General features: G+C 51.6%; 8 protein-coding genes across 8 annotated transcripts; 4 read left to right on the top strand and 4 right to left on the bottom strand.

Annotated features, from left to right (window-relative positions):
- Positions 1 to 32: 32 nt before the first annotated feature.
- SNOG_07855 (hypothetical protein) lies at positions 33 to 3,330 on the bottom strand (the record flags this gene model as incomplete). The annotated part of the gene is made up of 6 exons (XM_001798130.1): positions 33 to 2,040; positions 2,086 to 2,125; positions 2,235 to 2,347; positions 2,397 to 2,415; positions 2,442 to 2,978; positions 3,042 to 3,330. 6 exons carry the CDS (start codon positions 3,328 to 3,330, stop codon positions 33 to 35), a joined length of 3,006 nt encoding a protein of 1,001 aa, XP_001798182.1.
- A 1,037-nt stretch (positions 3,331 to 4,367) lies between these two features.
- Positions 4,368 to 5,482, bottom strand: SNOG_07854 (hypothetical protein; the record flags this gene model as incomplete). Its single annotated transcript, XM_001798129.1, has 2 exons — positions 4,368 to 4,985; positions 5,045 to 5,482. 2 exons carry the CDS (start codon positions 5,480 to 5,482, stop codon positions 4,368 to 4,370), a joined length of 1,056 nt encoding a protein of 351 aa, XP_001798181.1.
- Positions 5,483 to 6,500: 1,018 nt separating this feature from the next.
- SNOG_07853 (hypothetical protein) lies at positions 6,501 to 8,311 on the bottom strand (the record flags this gene model as incomplete). Its single annotated transcript, XM_001798128.1, has 4 exons — positions 6,501 to 6,578; positions 6,702 to 7,271; positions 7,401 to 8,230; positions 8,287 to 8,311. The coding sequence occupies 4 exons, from the start codon at positions 8,309 to 8,311 to the stop codon at positions 6,501 to 6,503; spliced, it is 1,503 nt and encodes a 500-aa protein (XP_001798180.1).
- Positions 8,312 to 8,587: 276 nt separating this feature from the next.
- On the top strand, positions 8,588 to 10,875 carry SNOG_07852 (hypothetical protein; the record flags this gene model as incomplete). Its single annotated transcript, XM_001798127.1, has 6 exons — positions 8,588 to 8,927; positions 8,981 to 9,049; positions 9,105 to 9,647; positions 9,703 to 10,127; positions 10,150 to 10,461; positions 10,543 to 10,875. Exons 1-6 carry the CDS (start codon positions 8,738 to 8,740, stop codon positions 10,873 to 10,875), a joined length of 1,872 nt encoding a protein of 623 aa, XP_001798179.1. The 5' UTR covers positions 8,588 to 8,737.
- A 360-nt stretch (positions 10,876 to 11,235) lies between these two features.
- Positions 11,236 to 13,133, bottom strand: SNOG_07851 (hypothetical protein; the record flags this gene model as incomplete). The annotated part of the gene is made up of 4 exons (XM_001798126.1): positions 11,236 to 11,248; positions 11,589 to 11,924; positions 11,980 to 12,032; positions 12,312 to 13,133. 4 exons carry the CDS (start codon positions 13,131 to 13,133, stop codon positions 11,236 to 11,238), a joined length of 1,224 nt encoding a protein of 407 aa, XP_001798178.1.
- A 930-nt stretch (positions 13,134 to 14,063) lies between these two features.
- On the top strand, positions 14,064 to 14,537 carry SNOG_07850 (hypothetical protein; the record flags this gene model as incomplete). Its single annotated transcript, XM_001798125.1, has 1 exon — positions 14,064 to 14,537. The coding sequence occupies one exon, from the start codon at positions 14,064 to 14,066 to the stop codon at positions 14,535 to 14,537; it is 474 nt and encodes a 157-aa protein (XP_001798177.1).
- An 860-nt stretch (positions 14,538 to 15,397) lies between these two features.
- Positions 15,398 to 16,103, top strand: SNOG_07849 (hypothetical protein; the record flags this gene model as incomplete). The annotated part of the gene is made up of 2 exons (XM_001798124.1): positions 15,398 to 15,802; positions 15,858 to 16,103. 2 exons carry the CDS (start codon positions 15,398 to 15,400, stop codon positions 16,101 to 16,103), a joined length of 651 nt encoding a protein of 216 aa, XP_001798176.1.
- Positions 16,104 to 16,568: 465 nt separating this feature from the next.
- Positions 16,569 to 17,236, top strand: SNOG_07848 (hypothetical protein). The gene has a single exon (XM_001798123.1). The coding sequence runs from the start codon at positions 16,817 to 16,819 to the stop codon at positions 17,120 to 17,122; it is 306 nt and encodes a 101-aa protein (XP_001798175.1). The 5' UTR covers positions 16,569 to 16,816; the 3' UTR covers positions 17,123 to 17,236.
- The last annotated feature ends 62 nt before the right edge of the window (positions 17,237 to 17,298 follow it).

Raw genomic sequence — 17,298 nt, 5'->3', positions numbered from 1 at the left:
TTCTTATGCAAAGCACACTAAGAATGACTTGTTCAAGCATAGGCCAATCTTGCTTCCGTCCAGCCAGGCCTGAGATACTCCGAATCGAACCGTGAGCTCCAACTGCTCTCGACCGCATACTCCTGGACCATCTGCACATCTATCTTCGCACCCTCTTCAGACTGTGCCCATACGCTAAGTCCAATGACGTTATCGCCTCCATAGTTCAAAACTCCTGGCGGAACAGGGAACTTCTTCTCGTTACCGACGTGCGGATTGAACCTCGCATACTGGTAGCCATTGACAAAAAGCTGCACTCTCACATGCTGCGAGCCCGATGCGTTGAGAACAAAGGCAAAAGCCGCATCAAGTTCGGCGGGGACATTGAGCGGTATGACTGTGCGGTAAAAGTAGATACCAGCCTCTTCAAAGCCAGTAGAAGGTGAGCTTGAGTTCCAAGCAGAGTCGTCGAAGCCTGGAAGATGCCATCCGAGGCGCTCAGCGGTAAGCCCTCCTTCGCTTAAGGTGCCACGTACAGGGTCAAGCTGAACATTTTCTCCGCCAGCCTCTCCCGCGATTTTCCATTGCGAAAAGCTGCCGCCATCAAGCATGGCTCCGAGGATACCGCGAGGCTTGACTGCATCAGCTCTAAGATCGTGGCCCGTGTTGTCTTGCGCAACAAGCAACACATTGGTTCCGTTTGTATTCACCGTCGCATTAACAAAGGATAGCGTCATGTTTCCTGTACCTACCGAAGAGTTTCCAAGGTACGATCCAAGGTAATCGCCATTTAGCCATGCACTCCATCCAAAAGCTTGGCCACCTTGGACGGCTAGCTTGACGCCAGACGCTGAGCCATCAAAGTACCCACGGAAGAGATGAAAGCTGTTGTGAAAGCCATACTCGTCAACGTACAACACCGGGAGAGTGTCGGGCGTGGTTGGGTTTGGTGTTGTTAAGTGATCCGCGACAACCCAGGCCGCCCCACTGTCATTGTAGCCAGGCAGCTTCTCGGGCAGGGTGTCGTGCACTTTCCAGTCGTCCAGTGGAGGAATCTCAATAGTGCCATTGTATGCTGCTACTGTTGCCTTGAGACTGCCATGGGTTGTACGAGAGGTTTGTAGCTTGTTGCCATTCCAAGAAAGCGTCTCTGCACTTGCGCACGCAAAGACTTCAACCGTTGTGGTGTTCAAAATGTCGCCCTTGAGTGCCAGTATTCCATCGCTGTAGCTGACACTTCTGACAAGATATGGACCGGAAACGAGTACAGACTGGTCGACAGGTGCAAAAGGGTCATTGGATAGGTTTGGCGCCCAGAACAGGTATGCTGTCGGCTTGTCTGCGACAATAACCTTGACGCCATTGTCAAACTGGTAGACGCTCATACCGGACACGCTTCTGATGTTGGTCGTAGTTCCGCCGGCCTCGTTATAGAACGTTGCGTTTACATTCGATCCAGTGCTGATAATAGAACCCTTTTTAGCGCCCTTGATGTGGAACTCTACCGATTCCCCTGTGCCTGCGGATAGCACCATTACAGGTCTTGTATCGATTACAGCATATGTCAACACTTCTGCGGTGGAATAAACTAGTGTCTGACTGCCCATGGCAAAGTCGGTCACTAGAATCTTTGACTGATGCCCGTTCAAAACGATGGAACCGCCGTGTTGAGGAATGGTCAAATTGCCGACCGAGGTGCTGACATGTAGCTTGAACGATTCCACTGTCGCAGAAGAAGACTGCGAGTGGATTGTGACATAAAAGGCCGCTTTCGTTTCGGGATTGCGCAGCTCGCTGGCTTCAACGGCTGGATTGGTGGTATAGCCAGTGTTGTTGCCGAGTCGATCGGTCACGGTCAAATCGTGAGCCACACGTGTAAACATGGCCAAATTCTTGGTCTCGTAGAATTTGCTGTCAATCTTGCGGTTCTCACTAATCGGACTGCTGTAGTCGTATGATGTAGCTACAACAGGAGCTGCAAATGCACCCCAGTTGGTCCCTCCGTACATCATATAGAGACTGACAGCGGTAACCCTTTGTGCGATGAGGTTTCGATAGAAGCTGGGAATGGTCAGCTGCGTTATTAAACCCATCGCATCTGCTTACAGGTTTGCAAAGTCTGCGCCAATATCAGCGGGGCAGCCACCTGGAGTTTGTTAGTAAAACGTCCATGTCGGGTCGGAACGCGACAGGTGAATGTATGCTCCAGCCGTGAGCATGATAGAAATTTTACGACTTCAGAGATAGTTGCGTACCTTCCGGACCACCCCAAGGATTGTATGATCCACCTTGGAACTCGGGGAAGAAGCTTGGTTGAGTGGGTGCTACTTCTACAAAATGATCATAATAATCAATGACCTGGTATGCACTGATGCAAGTAAGCATATGAGATGCTTCCATCAATATACACCACTTACACATATTTGCCATTGGTACCTGTGCACTCATCGAGATTGCAAGACCAGCATGATGGGTAGCTGTCAAGTCCAGCCACGTCGACATTCCCGTAGCAGCGCCTGGGGCATAATCTTTCGACCAAGACCTTGTGTTCATGTTGGGGTCGTTGTGGATCAGGGGAGTATCGATGCCATTCGCACGCGCCGAATCCTCTAGAGCAGCCATGTACTGTCCAGCTGCCGTGTTGGGGATCTTTTCGGCCCTATCCTTCCATTGCTCACCGTATTCGTTCTCAATCTGATAGACCAAAGCATTTCCGCCTTTGGTCACTTGATGCTCGCTCGTGAGCGATGTGAATCTGGAAAAATATGGATCAAGCGCATCAAGGTAGCGACTGTCGTTATTTCTCAAGGATCCGTATGCGCCAGTAGTAAGCCAGAGTGGAAATCCACCAGCGTTGGCCTCTGCATTGACGTACGGCCCGGGTCTAGTAATGACATATAAGCCGACCCGCTGAGCAATCTCAAAGAGTTTTGTAAAGTCGTGAGCTCCAGTCTCAAAGTCTGTTGTGCGGTTGTTTGCGCTGTGGTAACCCCAGTTCCCTTCAATTAAGCGTGCACGGTTAGCACGAGTCCATGATACAACCAACAATTGTTTCCACTAACCATAGAATGCAAAGGCTGTAAAGCCTGCAGCTTTGATCTTCTCGAGCAAGTCTTCCCAAACTTCAGGGACCGGAATTCTCCAATAGTGTATCTCTCCGGAGAATACAAAAAGCCTTTTACCATTGACCTTGAAGCTGTAGTGATCCCATTGAACGACCTGGTTCAGGCCATTGTCGTGAAGCGGCCATTGCCCAATGGTACCATTCTGAGCATTGACAGTAACGCTGTCGGGGACGGTCGCCAGTATTGACAGGGCTGAAAGCCACGAGAAGCCTTGAAATGTCCTCATACTTTCGATGATCTGGAAGGTCGTTGTAGACGCCAATGAGCGTTGCGACCGTTGAACCGGATGTTAAGTAGTCAGACGCAGGAACAGCTACCCCAGATTTGAACATTGCAACAATGAGATTTTTACCGAAAAGGAAACGTTCGGTCACTTTGGCGGGTCATTGTAAAGCATGTAGGCTCTTGAATGGTGGAAATTGGGATTCCCTGACCCCAAACCCAGAACCGGCAAAAGTCGACAGGGACACTCTGCCGGAAAAGCTACCCTTTGTCGTTAGTTATGCGCCGTGCGGGGTTCAGATGGCGTAATTGACACAGCTGATCCGGAGCATAAGTCTTGATTGTGGAAAAGAGCGAGAGGACGTGCAGGCATGTTGTGGAAAAGTCGAGTTGGGTGTCGTGGTTCGGAGGAATGAGAAGCGAGCCACCTTGGTTGCTGACTAGGCGTGCCAAGGGCTTTTCCTTCGTGTATACTACAATAACTTGACACACACTGCCACGCCTTGGGACCATGTTGTTTGTTCTACATTGATACATCTTTGAAGCCACCACTGCTTCATGTTTGAGCTACTACTAGCTCAGGTATCAATATCACAGAAGCAAGGTGACAGTGTAGACCCCTGGAAATTGTGCGCAAGATTCCAAAACTTTTCTAACGCCATGTCAATCTCAGAATAAAAAAAATTGAATAACTGCCCTCTCTCCAACAGAGCCGCAAATCACAGGCTCGTTGCCTTCTTCATCTCAAAGTGACATAACAGCATTTCCCTTTTGGCGCAACCAAAAACCGGTTGTCCATCTCCATTATATCATCATTCATACAATCACTCAACCTAGCACCGCGACAGTGTCGAAAGAAGAGTGCCGCGCCGATGCGAATTTCCATCCAAGCCAAGTGGATGCCAATACAGACTCTTGAACCACCTCCGAACGGCATGTACGCGGCCTTTTGCTGGACCGTCATTGGTGTGTTCAAAAAGCGCAGGCCATCAAAGCTACAGATATTCGTTAAAAGGAGGTCATGTTGCGATTTGGTTAAGCTTACTGGAGAGGGTTCGGCCAGACGGAGGGATCGCGATGAGTCGTGTAGGCTTGCGTGCTCACTTCAAAGCCAGCGGGAATATGATATCCGCTTACCACCATGCCTTGACTGGGCACATCTCGCGGCAGAGAGCCCGGTGCAGCGCTGTAGAGCCGCAAGGTCTCCAAGATTATACTGTTCAGAATAGGAGCGGTCTCGAGCTCTGTCAGATCCAGTTCATCGCCAAGTTTCGCCAGCTCTTCTTCCAATTTGTGCTGTACCTCGGGATTCTTCAATACTGCCCATATCAAATAAGTGAGCGTCACAGCGGTAGTATCAGACCCTGCGACGATGAAATTCTTGGCTTCTTCCCTGACATCATCGCCTGTAAGCAATGACTTCTCTGAATTATCGCTGGCTTCAATCATTTGGCCAAAAACATTCATGGTGTTACCGTCATCGCCACGCATATGCTTCAGGGCAATAGATCCATGCTCAAAAATAACTTCGTCTGCCTTGGAGATTTCTTGAGCGCGTTTGATGGGCATGTATCGAAGGACCTTGTGTACCAAGGGCGCCCCAGAACGGAGTACTGCACCAAATGTTGCCATCTGAATGGCCTTAATGTACGGAGTTGCCTGCCACCTTATCAGCTTTTTGGACGCACGTTTGAGAGACTTCAACATCTAGGCCTTACCGTTCCCGTTTCAATCACATGAAAGCTCTCCCCAAAGCTGATGTGAGCAATCACGTCCGTAGCCATGAGCGTCCACCACTTGAAAATATCTGCGCCGTTTTGCGCGCGAATAGCTTCTTCCTTCATTCTTGTCACAGCCAGCTCTGCTTTTCGCACGACCTGAGCACCCCATTGTTGTTTGATGCTAGAGTTGCTAAAAGGTCGAGCGAAGAATTTTCGACGGACACCATGGCCATGTGGATCTCGCATAGCAAAGAGACCCAGAGATTGGGAGCCAGTAACAGTAGGATTGAACATGTCGTAGAAGGAGGATTTCGTGAAGCCAGATCCAATCTTGTGAATTTGCGTTACACCAGTCATGTCTGCAATGGCAACCTCTCTCGGAGTGATGCGTACTACTCCGCCATATTTGCGGTGCAAGTCGTCAATGTAGTACATTCGACGGCCCGTCACGATGTGGTAGCCCAGGACAATTTTTGTAAACCTCGAATACCATGGTCCTGGTAGTTTAGAGATGGGAGAGGAGTAACTATTCCATATGGTCTGATGTTTGTTAGCAAAAGTCTAAATGCTCATTTGCGACACTGGCTTACTTTGACCAAGTAGACAAATAGTGCTAGAACTAGTGCTCCAAAAACTTGGAACGATGCCATTTTGACTGTCTGGCAAAATGTAAGGGAACAGACCTGCTACTTAAACCCTCAAGGCGGGAAAGCCCCGATCCGAAAGGTCTACATTGAGATGAGGTTTCCATAGTTGGCACGCGCACGATTCCAAGGCCGCACAAAGTGACGATGCCCATGCACGAGTGCACAGCGATCGGGCTACTGCGACCTTGAACGAATGTAAGGTGAGAAAACTTGAGAAACCAAAGCAACCTGAGACGGCGAACTCCACTTCACGATGTACAAGTGGAGCCGAAAGGGAGTAGCCGTTGTACGCACATGTACGCATTCCCCGCACGCGTGACTGTTTGACATGCTCCATGACAAGAACGGCAGCGGCGTCGGAAGCCACTGGCATTGGCGCGTCCTGATTAGGTTAATCCTTATCTTGGCCCACGAAGCACAGCGACCACGAAATACAGTGAATCCCCCAGCTCGGGAGCGTAGATCACTCCTTTGCAACGTTCAACTTTTCTTCTTGTGAACAACATTATTCAGACTCAAACCGGCAACACTACTCTCACAAGCTAGACTGTTCGCTGATTGCAAATCAAGAAGGGTAACGCATCAAAAGCAATCGCATCAAGGCCCTACACCCGCAGAGTGAGCGATTATGGACAGGGTCACTACGCAGCGGCAATATCCGTGCCCGTTCTGCACCTACACGGCACAAGCCAATAGTCTTGAGAGGTTTACTCATCATAAACCTAGAGGAGCCTGACTATACACGCAGCTCTAAGATACTCTACTATATTCTATTACATATCCTTGAATATGTACAGGCCTCCTTTTTATCTCTTCTTGTTAGCAAATATTAGGAAAAGGCGGACAGGGATCTTGCCGACGCCTGGTGGAGTGAACACGATTGACTGTAGACGAAACACGATTCGGTGTGGCGTGACTGACAGTATCGCAAAGCATAATTCGATGCATATAGAACAAGATTATATTCAGCCTGCTACCATATATACTCATCGGAACGTACAGCATACCTGTCCCTTGAGCAAGACGTTGCTCACATCCATGTGGTCGCCAACCTCGTCGCCAAACTTTTCCAGGCAAGGAAAGACGCAAAACAAGAACCGGGCTTCATTGACTGCATCGCCATCATCGCCAATCATTTTGTCAAGATCATTCAAGGGTTCCATTCTCCGATCATCAAAAGCACACGGCTGCCTGCCCTCTTGGTTGCGGAAGAAGAGCACCTGGTACCGCGCCTTTTGAAGCGCCATTGTGCGCTGCAATTCAGCTGCCGTGTGCAGTATGCTCCTCAAGCCAGACTGCGCGGCAGGGGCGAGACTGACAGACGTCAAGGTAAAAAGCACATGCGCAATTTCTCCTGCAATCTTGTGAAGCGCCTCGGACTTGCCTTGCTCGAGGGAGATTGTCATTTCACTCTTTTCGATCACGCGAATCGTTGCTCGTCTCCATTCACAATACTCTGCGCTGTCATTTCGAATGCCTTCAGCGAAGGCTCGGATTGCGCTCAATGGCCCCACACGTCCAAGACCGACCATCAGAGGTTCTTCCAACACTGGCATCATAGCGTCTACAACGAGAGCCTGTAATAGCGCAAGCCTATCTGTCTTTTCAATGGTTTCAAAAGCTGGCGTCAATATTCTCAGAGCCTTTAAAGTCTCCACTGGAAGACTCCCAACGTCCATTTTAGTCCTTCTGAAATTGGAAATCACCCATTCTCTAATGCGATTAAACATTTGCTTCAAGGCGTCTGTCATGTCACTATCTGTGACTTGCGATTCTACGCGCGTGAGCGACGCTACACTGGACTTTAGTGATAGCAGTTGTTGGAGCCTCTCCTGTGATTCCCTTTCGGTCTCGTGCAGCCGTATTCGAAGCTCATTCAATTCGTCGCTCCCGGCCGATACTGGGTGGCCCAGGATGTCATGATGGCTGGCATCTCGCGATGCGACTTGTAGCTGGGGTTGGGCGAGCCTGTAGCGTGAATCGTAAATTCGCGGGATATCGTCGTGTGGGCTCGGAGATTGTCTGAGAGGCTCCATGTCGCCATTGGCACCTGAGAGGTTCTCTCCAATATTTGCGGCATTCCCACGCTCATTTGCAACGGCTTCTGGGGAGTCTGGTTTATGTTGACGTGGCTTGTCATGCATGTGTTGATCCTCGTATGAAATCCGCCTGGCCTTGAGTAACTCTCTTTGTAATGCCTTGCGCTCTTCTGTTGCAGAAGCTAGAGACCTTTCCAGCTCCGCAACTCGATCCACCATGCTCTCGTCTACAGCAGTTTGTCCGCTCGGCTGGACTGCGGATTTTGACTCGGCATCTTGACCAACTGACGACTTTGCTGTATCCAATGTTGGCTCATCTCCGCTCCGTCGCCTGAGTATATCGTTGAGAGGATTGCGACGGCGATGGACCTCGTCTCTGTTCGCGTTGGGGGCAGCTATGGCGGCTTTTGGTGGAGAGCTGATTGCGCTCGAGCTGGGCTTGGACGTCTTCGACAGGAGCTTCTTTCCGGTTTTCGCATGGAGTCGGCCGGTATGATCTAGGAGTGTTGGTCGGGTACTCTCAAACGTCGCGATCATGTGCGGTGAAGCGTACCTGCAGTTTTCTTCTCTCCGGCCATGGCCGTGACTTTAGCGTTCCGAAGACGTCAGGGGCGGATCGGAAAGAACGCCCATCGCATGAGAGCTCAAGGTCGAAATGACCAACAACAACTTTTCCATCGTGCTGCAATAACCTCTACGCTTCACCAGCATGGCATCGGCATATGCAAGAGTGCAGTAGCCCCGCATGCCGACAGCCACGCGAGGCTGACTGACGATCGTCACAGCCGCAGCTAGCTGCACGCCCGTCAGGCTTCAGCATCGCGTCGCACTCGTTTCGCAGGTGCCTAAGCCTTCCAATGCCTCCCAGGCAGACGTATTCATGACCTCAGGGTTTCGCTCGCTCAGTTGTCATCGCCTCCTCATGAATTGGTTGTGCGCTTTGCCAGTTGCCGCCCCGCATCTCACCCCACGAGCCGCCACAGACCAGGGCTTCAGTCTGCCACATGAGCGCCAGCTCAGTGCAACAGATTGATCTACGCATAATGAATGGTACGCAGGATGTACGAGGGAGCAATGTCCCTTTTGCCTTCAATCCAGGGGGAAACACCAGTGTTGCTGTGGGCGCGCGGCCATCTTCAACCATACCTCAGGACCGGTTGATTGTGGGAGTCGATTTTGGTACCACTTATAGCGGTGGGTTACACAACTGGAAGGATATTTCAGGATCAAAGACTAAAGCAGCGTAGGCGTGGCAGCAGTGTACTCGGCCAGCCCCGAGGACATTGACATAATCAAGACATGGCCAGGAGGCAATGGTATGCAACATCGCAGCCAGGCAGCAACATACCTCATGGAGCTCATAGACGTTAGGAATCACATCTGACAAAGTGCCGACTGAAATTGGGTACAGCGAAGCCACCACGCAAAGCGGTTCTACATCATCGCTCGAAACTTTTACCAGGCCAGCGCAGACTATTAAATGGGGCTTCCAGTTCAAACCAGAAGAGACGCGCCTCCGGTGCGTCAAGCTCTTCTTGGACCGTAATCAAAAACTCCCTTGTTTTGTGTCGCCCCTCGAGACAGCTGCGCAATTGAGGAAATACGAAAAGACAGTCATGGAAGCCGTCTCGGACTATCTGGCGCAAATATACAAGCATACAATGGAAACTTTGACGCGGCGATATGGCCAGGCTTTTATGGGCATGACCATGGTTCAATTCGTTTTGACCGTGCCGGCCGTCTGGTCAGATTCGGCAAAGGATGCGACCTTGAAGGCAGCAGAGAAGGCTGGCATGGGCAAGCGACATGAGTTGCAACTCATCTCGGAGCCTGAAGCTGCAGCGGTATATACGTTAAAGGCGATACAACCGAACTATTTGAAGATTGGTGACAACTTTATTGTTTGCGATGCGGGTAAGTCTCTACCCTGAGCAATACATAAAAGGGTGCAAACATTGACACTGAGTAGGTGGCGGTACCGTCGACTTGATAGCGTACAAGATTCTCCAGCTCAATCCTCTCCGTGTCGAAGAAAGTGCAGTCGGAACGGGCGGTCTTTGTGGCTCAGCTTTCCTAAACTACCGATTCGAAGACCACGTCAAGCTGCGAATTGGCACTGAACGATACAACTGGATGCGCGAGAAGAAGCAAAAGACGTGGGACATGGGCCTAAAGTACTTTGAAGAATTCGTCAAGCGCAACTTCAACGAAGAGGAACATGCCGAGGTGAACATACCGCTACCTGGCCTGCCAGATGACGAAGAAGCAGGCTTAGACTCTGGCTTCTTGATCATGAGCGCAGAGCAGGTCAAGGAGATATTTGATCCCGTTGTTGAACAAGTCATCAGCCTTGTAGAAGGTCAGGTTGAAAGCATACGGCAAAAAGGAGGTCTTGTATGTGGCATAGTGCTGGTAGGTGGCTTCGGGCAGAGCAATTACCTGTACGGCCGGCTCAAGTCGCACTTCAATACGGCGTCCTCCTCCGCCTTATACCGAGAGGCCGACGCACGCTGCTGCTCTAAGCGCCCCACAATCAGTCGAAATCTACCATCCGATACATGCCTGGACTGCAGTTGTTAGGGGCGCAGTGCTAAGGGGTCTCGAGGGCAGCATGGTGGTCAGTCGTCGAAGCCGATGGCATTACGGGACTAGTTACGCCACAGTATTCGACGAAGCAAAGCATCCAATATCAGACAGGTATTGGAGTCCACTTTGGGAGCGGTGGATGGTCAGTGATCGTATGCAGTGGCATATCGCAAAGGTGCGCAACAATTCACTTACCATCTACACACCACTAACTCTCTAACAGGGCGCACAAGTATCCGAAACCACGCCAATATCATTCCACTACACGCGCAACTTCCGACCTGGTCAATCACTCATCGTCGAAGACGATCTCATTGCATGTGACGCAGAAGTTGCGCCAGATTCGTTCCGAAAAGGACTGACCAACGTTTGCACACTCACGACTGATTTGAACACGGTGCCAAAGAGCTTGTTCACGCGACTGACGACGACCAAGGGAGTGGAGTTTGACAATTTGGATTTTACACTGGATATGCGGATAGCGAGCGCTGGCTTGGTGTTTGAGCTCAAGGTCGACGGAGTGAGATATGGGAGCGTGGAGGCAAAGTTCCATTGAGAGCGGGGATGAGATCAAGTTGACATGAGGGATGGTCGGACCCATAGAGAGGATATACCCTGCTGATGAATACATGAGACCGAGCTGCAAGATGTAGGATACACCACAACACAAATGCTATGACTTTTGACTTGGAAACTTGATATGTATCTGCTAATATATACAAAGAAGATGACAAACCCCTCCTTCAATAACTAAAACTCTCCGTATGCAAATAAATCCCCTGCGCCCCTGTCCCCTTATGCACAGCCCGTTCATCGCTCAGCGCCCACACATCTCTCTTGACATCTGCGACGAGGCTGGTGGGCCCGCATACAACCACAGCAGACTCGCCGAGCGCGGACTCGAGAGAGCGTCGAATTATGTCTCGGGTCTGCGGGCGACCTGTGTGTAGGGTTATTGAGGGGTGGATGGTTATTGATGAAGGCGAGGGGGAAGTCGACTCAGGGCGAGAGTTTTGTCTACAGCAGCACAGCGCGGTGGTTTGTTGTGTGTTTGCTCCCTTCTCGATGATAGCACTTCTGCAATTGCAAGGTGTGATTGAGGTAGTTGATGAAGTGGAGTCGCGGACGTTTGTTGAGAGCATAGCTTTTTCGTCCGAAGGGATGGATTTGTGGCGGAGGGTTGGTGTGCTGGTTTTCTTCTGTGGTGCGGTGATGTTGGATAATAAGGTATTGTGCTCGTTCGTAAACCTTTCGTCGCATGTGATATACACTCCCATCTCCAACTTCACATCCCTCAGTCTATCCTGCAAGATCTCAAAGTCCGCCGCGATGGACGACAGGTGTGCGCCGAACCAGCTCAGTTGCCCGCGGCTCTTGACGACCCAGACGAATCGGACGTGCCGCGCGACGGCGCCGGTTTGGCGAGAGAAGAATGATCGGGAGCTGGAGTTTGAAGTGGACGTTTCGCGCCAGCCGTGGAGAATGTCACGGAGGAGGGGGAGGGTGAATGTTGCGCCTGTGCTGCCGGCGAGGAGGACTACGCTGTCGAATTGGCGGAGAGGGCGGAGGGCGCCGTAGGGGCCTTCGATTGTGACTGTTTTGGTTCTGGGTTCGTTAGCTGTCTGTAACATTATAACAGGGTATATGGATGCTGGCTTACTTTGAGGTTCCATCCGACAGGCCACTTGACTTCTCGGCATGTTTGAAGAAGCGCTTCGTACCGCCTCTTTTTGACTTTATCAAAAACTCCATTACGCCATCTTCGGGTATCGAAGCTACCGTGAACGGATGGCTTTGCAGTGGCACCACAGAATGGCAGGATAGGAAAACGTGTTGTCCTGGTGTCCAGCTAATCGGCGGGTTCTCAATGACGACTCTTGTCGTATTATGTGGCAATGGAGTGAATTCGGCTTTGCAAGCCAAAAGTCCCTGTCCTCGCTGCTTTGGGTGAAAAAGCGATATATTCGCATAAAGCACGCGAGTGGCTCGTACCCCGCGGTCGAAGAGAAACAGCGCAACAGGAACCCACACATAGCCCTTTGTATCCTTGGGAATGTGGATGTACACGAAGCCAAGAAACACTCCAAACGACACGAGATGCTGCACCACGAATAGCTCGTAATTCCATCCTCGGATGGGCGTCATGGAACTGAGTACAATCCATACCAACACAGACCACGCTGCTAGTCCTTTCCATGCAAGTTCGTCGTTTTTGAGCTTGTATGGAATGTACTTGTACTGGTCCCACGACGCGAAGAAATACCCCATGTGAATCGTCGCCGTGAGAAGCATAGTCCTCGCACACCATCGATGAAGCCAATTCAGGCGCTCGTAGCTCACGCCACTGAGATATCCGACGATATTATTCTTGCCCGCAAGGAGAAATATCAACGGGACCTGCCCGAGCGTCACGACGCCGCAGCGAAACGCTACATCCTCCTTGGTAAATCGGCCGGTCAGATCGAGGCCGTATAAACACAGCACAATCAGAGTCACCGCGTTGGCAAGCACCAAGCTCGCTCGCCCGACGGATGGAAAGCGAAATACGCGCTTCTTGAACGGTATGTAGAGAGAGTAATTTGACGCCTCGCGTGTCAAAGCATATACTGTCGCGACACCGAGTGTCAGCCACGAGCTTGGCTTCGCGGGTGTTCGGGTCCCGGATTTCGCCGCGGAAAGGCGCTGTCTGCATAGTATGTGGTTGTAGAGGTTGACGAGTGTGGCGACGCCGATTGCGCTGCCCACCACGGCCCAGTAGATTTTGGGAAAGTCGTAGAGTTTGGGGAGGGCGGCGGAGCCCATGCCCATGGACATGTGGTGGTGGCTCATACTGGAGGCTTGTGGGCCTTGTTGGCCTCTGTTTCGCTTGTGCTTCTTCTACTTGTTCTTTTGCGTTCATTCAGTGCTGTTCGTGAGGCACGACGTGTAGGGGTAACGCTGGGGTTGTTGGACTATCGCATGATCGTCGTTGGAATGACACGGACTGTGGCCGTGTAGTGCTGACTATCGAATATCACAATGTCGGTGTTAATCGTAACCTTTGAGGTTGTGAGATGTCAAATTCAAATGCGATGCGCGTGTACATGTAAGATGCACCAACGGATGCGCACTGCGTCCGACAGCGTGGTACTGCACAAGCGTCGGACGGTTCTTGCGATGCTTCCCCAAAGTATGTAAGGTGGGGCCGATCTTGACGTTGCAGGGTACACTAGTGGCCCCAGATGTAACAAGCATTGTTAGCGCAGCCCGAAGCGGCTAAATCTGCTCAAAGTCGCTCCTTCTTTACGGCTCTTTGGACGTCGCTGCGCATGATCCATGCCCAGAAGGAACTCTCACAGGCCGCCCCTGGTTTCGTCCAGGTGAGCAATTTCTGAGATCTGTCACAGGAGATATGTTTACACGGCCCTACGCCGCATGCTTCAGCCCAGTCTTGAGAGTGCTTGACTGTCGCATAATCGCACGCATTCGCGCTCAGGTGTCTACGAATCCCTCTCGGCGTCAGGCATCCTCTGCTCATGCATTAATGCGCGATCGTCTTTGCATCAACGCATCCGGCCAAATCATACTCGTCTCGCCCGACGCCGTGGTTGTATAAGCGGCCGCGCCCCCGTCGCCCTTTGACTGGCAGTCTGGAACTCATAAACCCACAGTCGAAGTCGATCACCCCGCTACCATAGTCTGCAGTTGTCACTGGCATAATCTGATCCAACTTACACCAACTTATCGCAAACCCCCAACTTCACAATGGTTGCCCACGGAGACGAACACATGGAGGGAATGGACGGCATGGCCATGGGCTCGACAACAAACTCGCACACGGGAATGACCATGGCCTTTTTCACATCGACCAGCACGCCTCTGTACTCGATGTCATGGACGCCAAACTCAGCCGGCACATATGCCGCGACATGTATTTTCCTCATCTTCCTCGCCATTACACTGCGCGCCATATTCACCGCAAAGTCGTTTCTGGAGATGAAGGCCCTCGAGGGCGCACTGAAGCGGAGATATGTTGTTGTGGCAGGCGAGAAGATGGTTAGCGAACGGGCTTCCAATGACGGCGACTCGGTGACGGGTATCCTCACCACAAATGGAGTCCAGGAGGATGTCCGGATAGTCTCTGCGCCTGTCAAACACGTCCAGCCATGGAGATTCGGCGTCGATCTGCCACGAGCACTGATTATGACGGTAGCGACTGCTGTCGGCTATCTTCTGTAAGTCGCACCGGTACCGTACCACCATTTGAGCACTTGCTAACTATGGCACAGTATGCTCGCTGTAATGACTTTCAACGTTGGGTACTTCCTATCCGTCCTTGCAGGCGCGTTTATTGGCGAATTGGCGTTTGGTCGATTTAATAATGCAGGCATGAGCATGTAAAGCACAATTAGGTGCATTCGATAGGAATTGGTAGTAGCTGTACCTTTGAATTACTGTAATATCTGGTTCACGGTTTTAACAATTTAATCCCGTGCCTCGAATCTGGCGGCACATGATCCATAACCGCCTCTGTGCGACTGTCTGCTCAACGGCCTCGACCTTGGCATCTGCCAGCTGCGTGACTAAAAAGCTTGAAAGACAATCTGTAGCCCAACTCTATTCAAGACATTGCGTCCTGTCCATTCCCGTGCTCACAACCTTTGTTCTGGAACACCATAATACCGAGGCCATCCCCAGCACAGGATAGTCCCAACTTTGAAAGCACTCATCCTTGTCGACGCTAGGGGCAGCCACCTCTAGCCTAACCACCGCAGAAACGTGCTCACCTGCATGCCACCCGCTTTCCGGAGGCTCTGCACTCTGGCAAAACCAACCAGTGCTCCATAATCCTGCTCACCTACTGATTGCGTGTTAGACGCTGTTTTCGCGCCCGCTAGTTGGGTAAACGCGCTCGCCACGCGACTTGGGAATGCACGGCGCAGCGGGGGAGGTGCGCCGTGATTGCAATAAATAGTAAGCTTCAGTCGCGCCGAGTACATAGTTTGGCTGCTTGTTTGTGCATTTTCTCCTGTGCCTACATTCATCTTTTAAGACCCTGTTAACCTGCATCTTATTTCCCCATACTTTTCACCGTCACCATGCTTTCCAACACTCTCCTTGCTCTTGCGCTCATCCCCGCCTCTCTCGCCCACTTCACGCTCGACTGGCCCAAGGCCCGTGGCTTCGACGACGACAAGGAGCCCGACTTCCCTTGCGGCGGCTTCAACGATGTCTCGTCGCAGCGCGCAGACTTCCCCATCAGCGGCGGCCCAATCCAGCTGAACATGGGCCACGAGCAGACCAACGTCGCCGTGTACCTGGCAATTGGCGACAACCCCGGCAACGCATTCAACGTCGTGATGCGCCAGCAATTCGTCGTCACCGGGCTGGGTGATTTCTGCATGGGCCAGCTCAGCGTGCCCGCTGGTGTGAATGTCACCGATGGAACCAAGGCGACCATCCAGGTTGTGTCGAATGCGCACGGAGAGGGTGGATTGTACCAGGTACGATTTTCGTATGAAGAATGCGTGCACAATGTGTGACTAATTGTGTATTCAGTGCTCCGACGTCACTTTCCGCTCCAACTCTCTCTCCCAGTCCGACTACGACAGCCACTGCAAGAACAACACTGGCATCGCCGTCTCCCAGCAAGGCATGTCCGGCAACCCCAACGGCACATCGAGCGGCACACCCAGCTCTTCTGGCAGCGCGGCTGCTTCATCTCCTACGGGTGCTGCATCGCACGTCAAGGCTGCTTCGTGGCTCATGGGCGCAGTCGGTGCGGCTGGTCTCGCCCTGTTGTAGATATGTTCAATTCGAAATAGCGACAAAAAGGCTTTACCTTTGATAGGAGCAATTGTAATCACATCCATTTCTTCTTCGAAATACTGCCACATGACAAGTCTCGTGATCAACGTTGCAAGATCTCCACCAAATCGAATTGACGTTCAATCGCAGATCTGAACCCTGCGCGCCTCCTTTCAAACCCTGTCAAGTTTTCCCCGGATCAGCACCGTCTGCTGGGATACACAGTCAGCCTCATCAAACTCAATGATCCAACATCAGTTCGTTCTCAGATGGGAAAGTATTGCTGTGTCTTGTGCCTGTCGATCAGTGGTGTAACTCGTGTACATTTTGTTGTCGGCGTTTAATGTGCCGACATATGGTCGGCGAAAGAAAGTGTGGCGTGGCTGGGGGTGAAGGATGGACTCTTGGTGTTTGCCGATCCATTGAATATTCACAAGGCTTCGGCTAGTAAGGAGGCTTTTCGTTGGTGGAAGTGATGCTGTGGACAAATTCCCGTTATCATGATATCTGACTGAAAGTGCTCCGATGCGTCCAGGTACATGTCTTGTCCTTCTATCGTCAGCTTATACCTTTACCGCTACAGCGATTCTATATATTCCCACGCAATGCTTTCTGCACACGAGTTTCCCATCGTTTTTGTTCCAACCAGGCTGGCCCACCATGTCGACCAACGATGACAGTCTTATCCAACCACGGGAACCAGACAATGTATGCCCCCGTCTCCAACCCTCCCATCTACCCTTTCTCAAAAAGTGGTCAAATCCACCCGCCCTCTACCACCACTGATCCATGATGTTCCACATCCCTCTCAGACACCCAAGACAACCAGCCAACTCACCAAAACACAGCACCCACACTCCCCAACCTCGCCTACAAAAGTAAGCTCTCCATCCCATGCCCTACCCCCCAAAACTACCAAAACCATGCAAACACCACGTGCATACGTCCTTCCATCCCACTTCACAGAACACATCCACTCGAACACGTCTAATCCACACCCAGGACGACACAGCTAAACCCCACCCGCACGATACGCAAGTGCCTTCGCCTGAGCAAGAGACCCGCTCTTCTCCGCGCACGAGTTTCGACGCCTTTGTGCCCACGGAGAAACTGAGTACGTGGGCGAGGGAGGACGAGAAGGTGGCGGAGCAGAAGAGAACGGGTAGTTTGCGGACGAGGGCGAGGGAGAAGG

This window comes from Parastagonospora nodorum, assembly GCF_000146915.1.
Source record: "Parastagonospora nodorum SN15 chromosome Unknown scaffold_11, whole genome shotgun sequence".
NCBI lineage: Eukaryota > Fungi > Ascomycota > Dothideomycetes > Pleosporales > Phaeosphaeriaceae > Parastagonospora > Parastagonospora nodorum.
The sequence above is the reverse complement of the archived record's forward strand: the minus strand, read 5'-3'. Positions and strand labels throughout refer to the sequence as shown.

Coding starts and splice junctions, on each gene's coding strand:
- SNOG_07848 (XM_001798123.1), top strand. CDS start 16,817: ATGCCCCCGTCTCCAACCCTCCCATCTACCCTTTCTCAAAAAGTGGTC.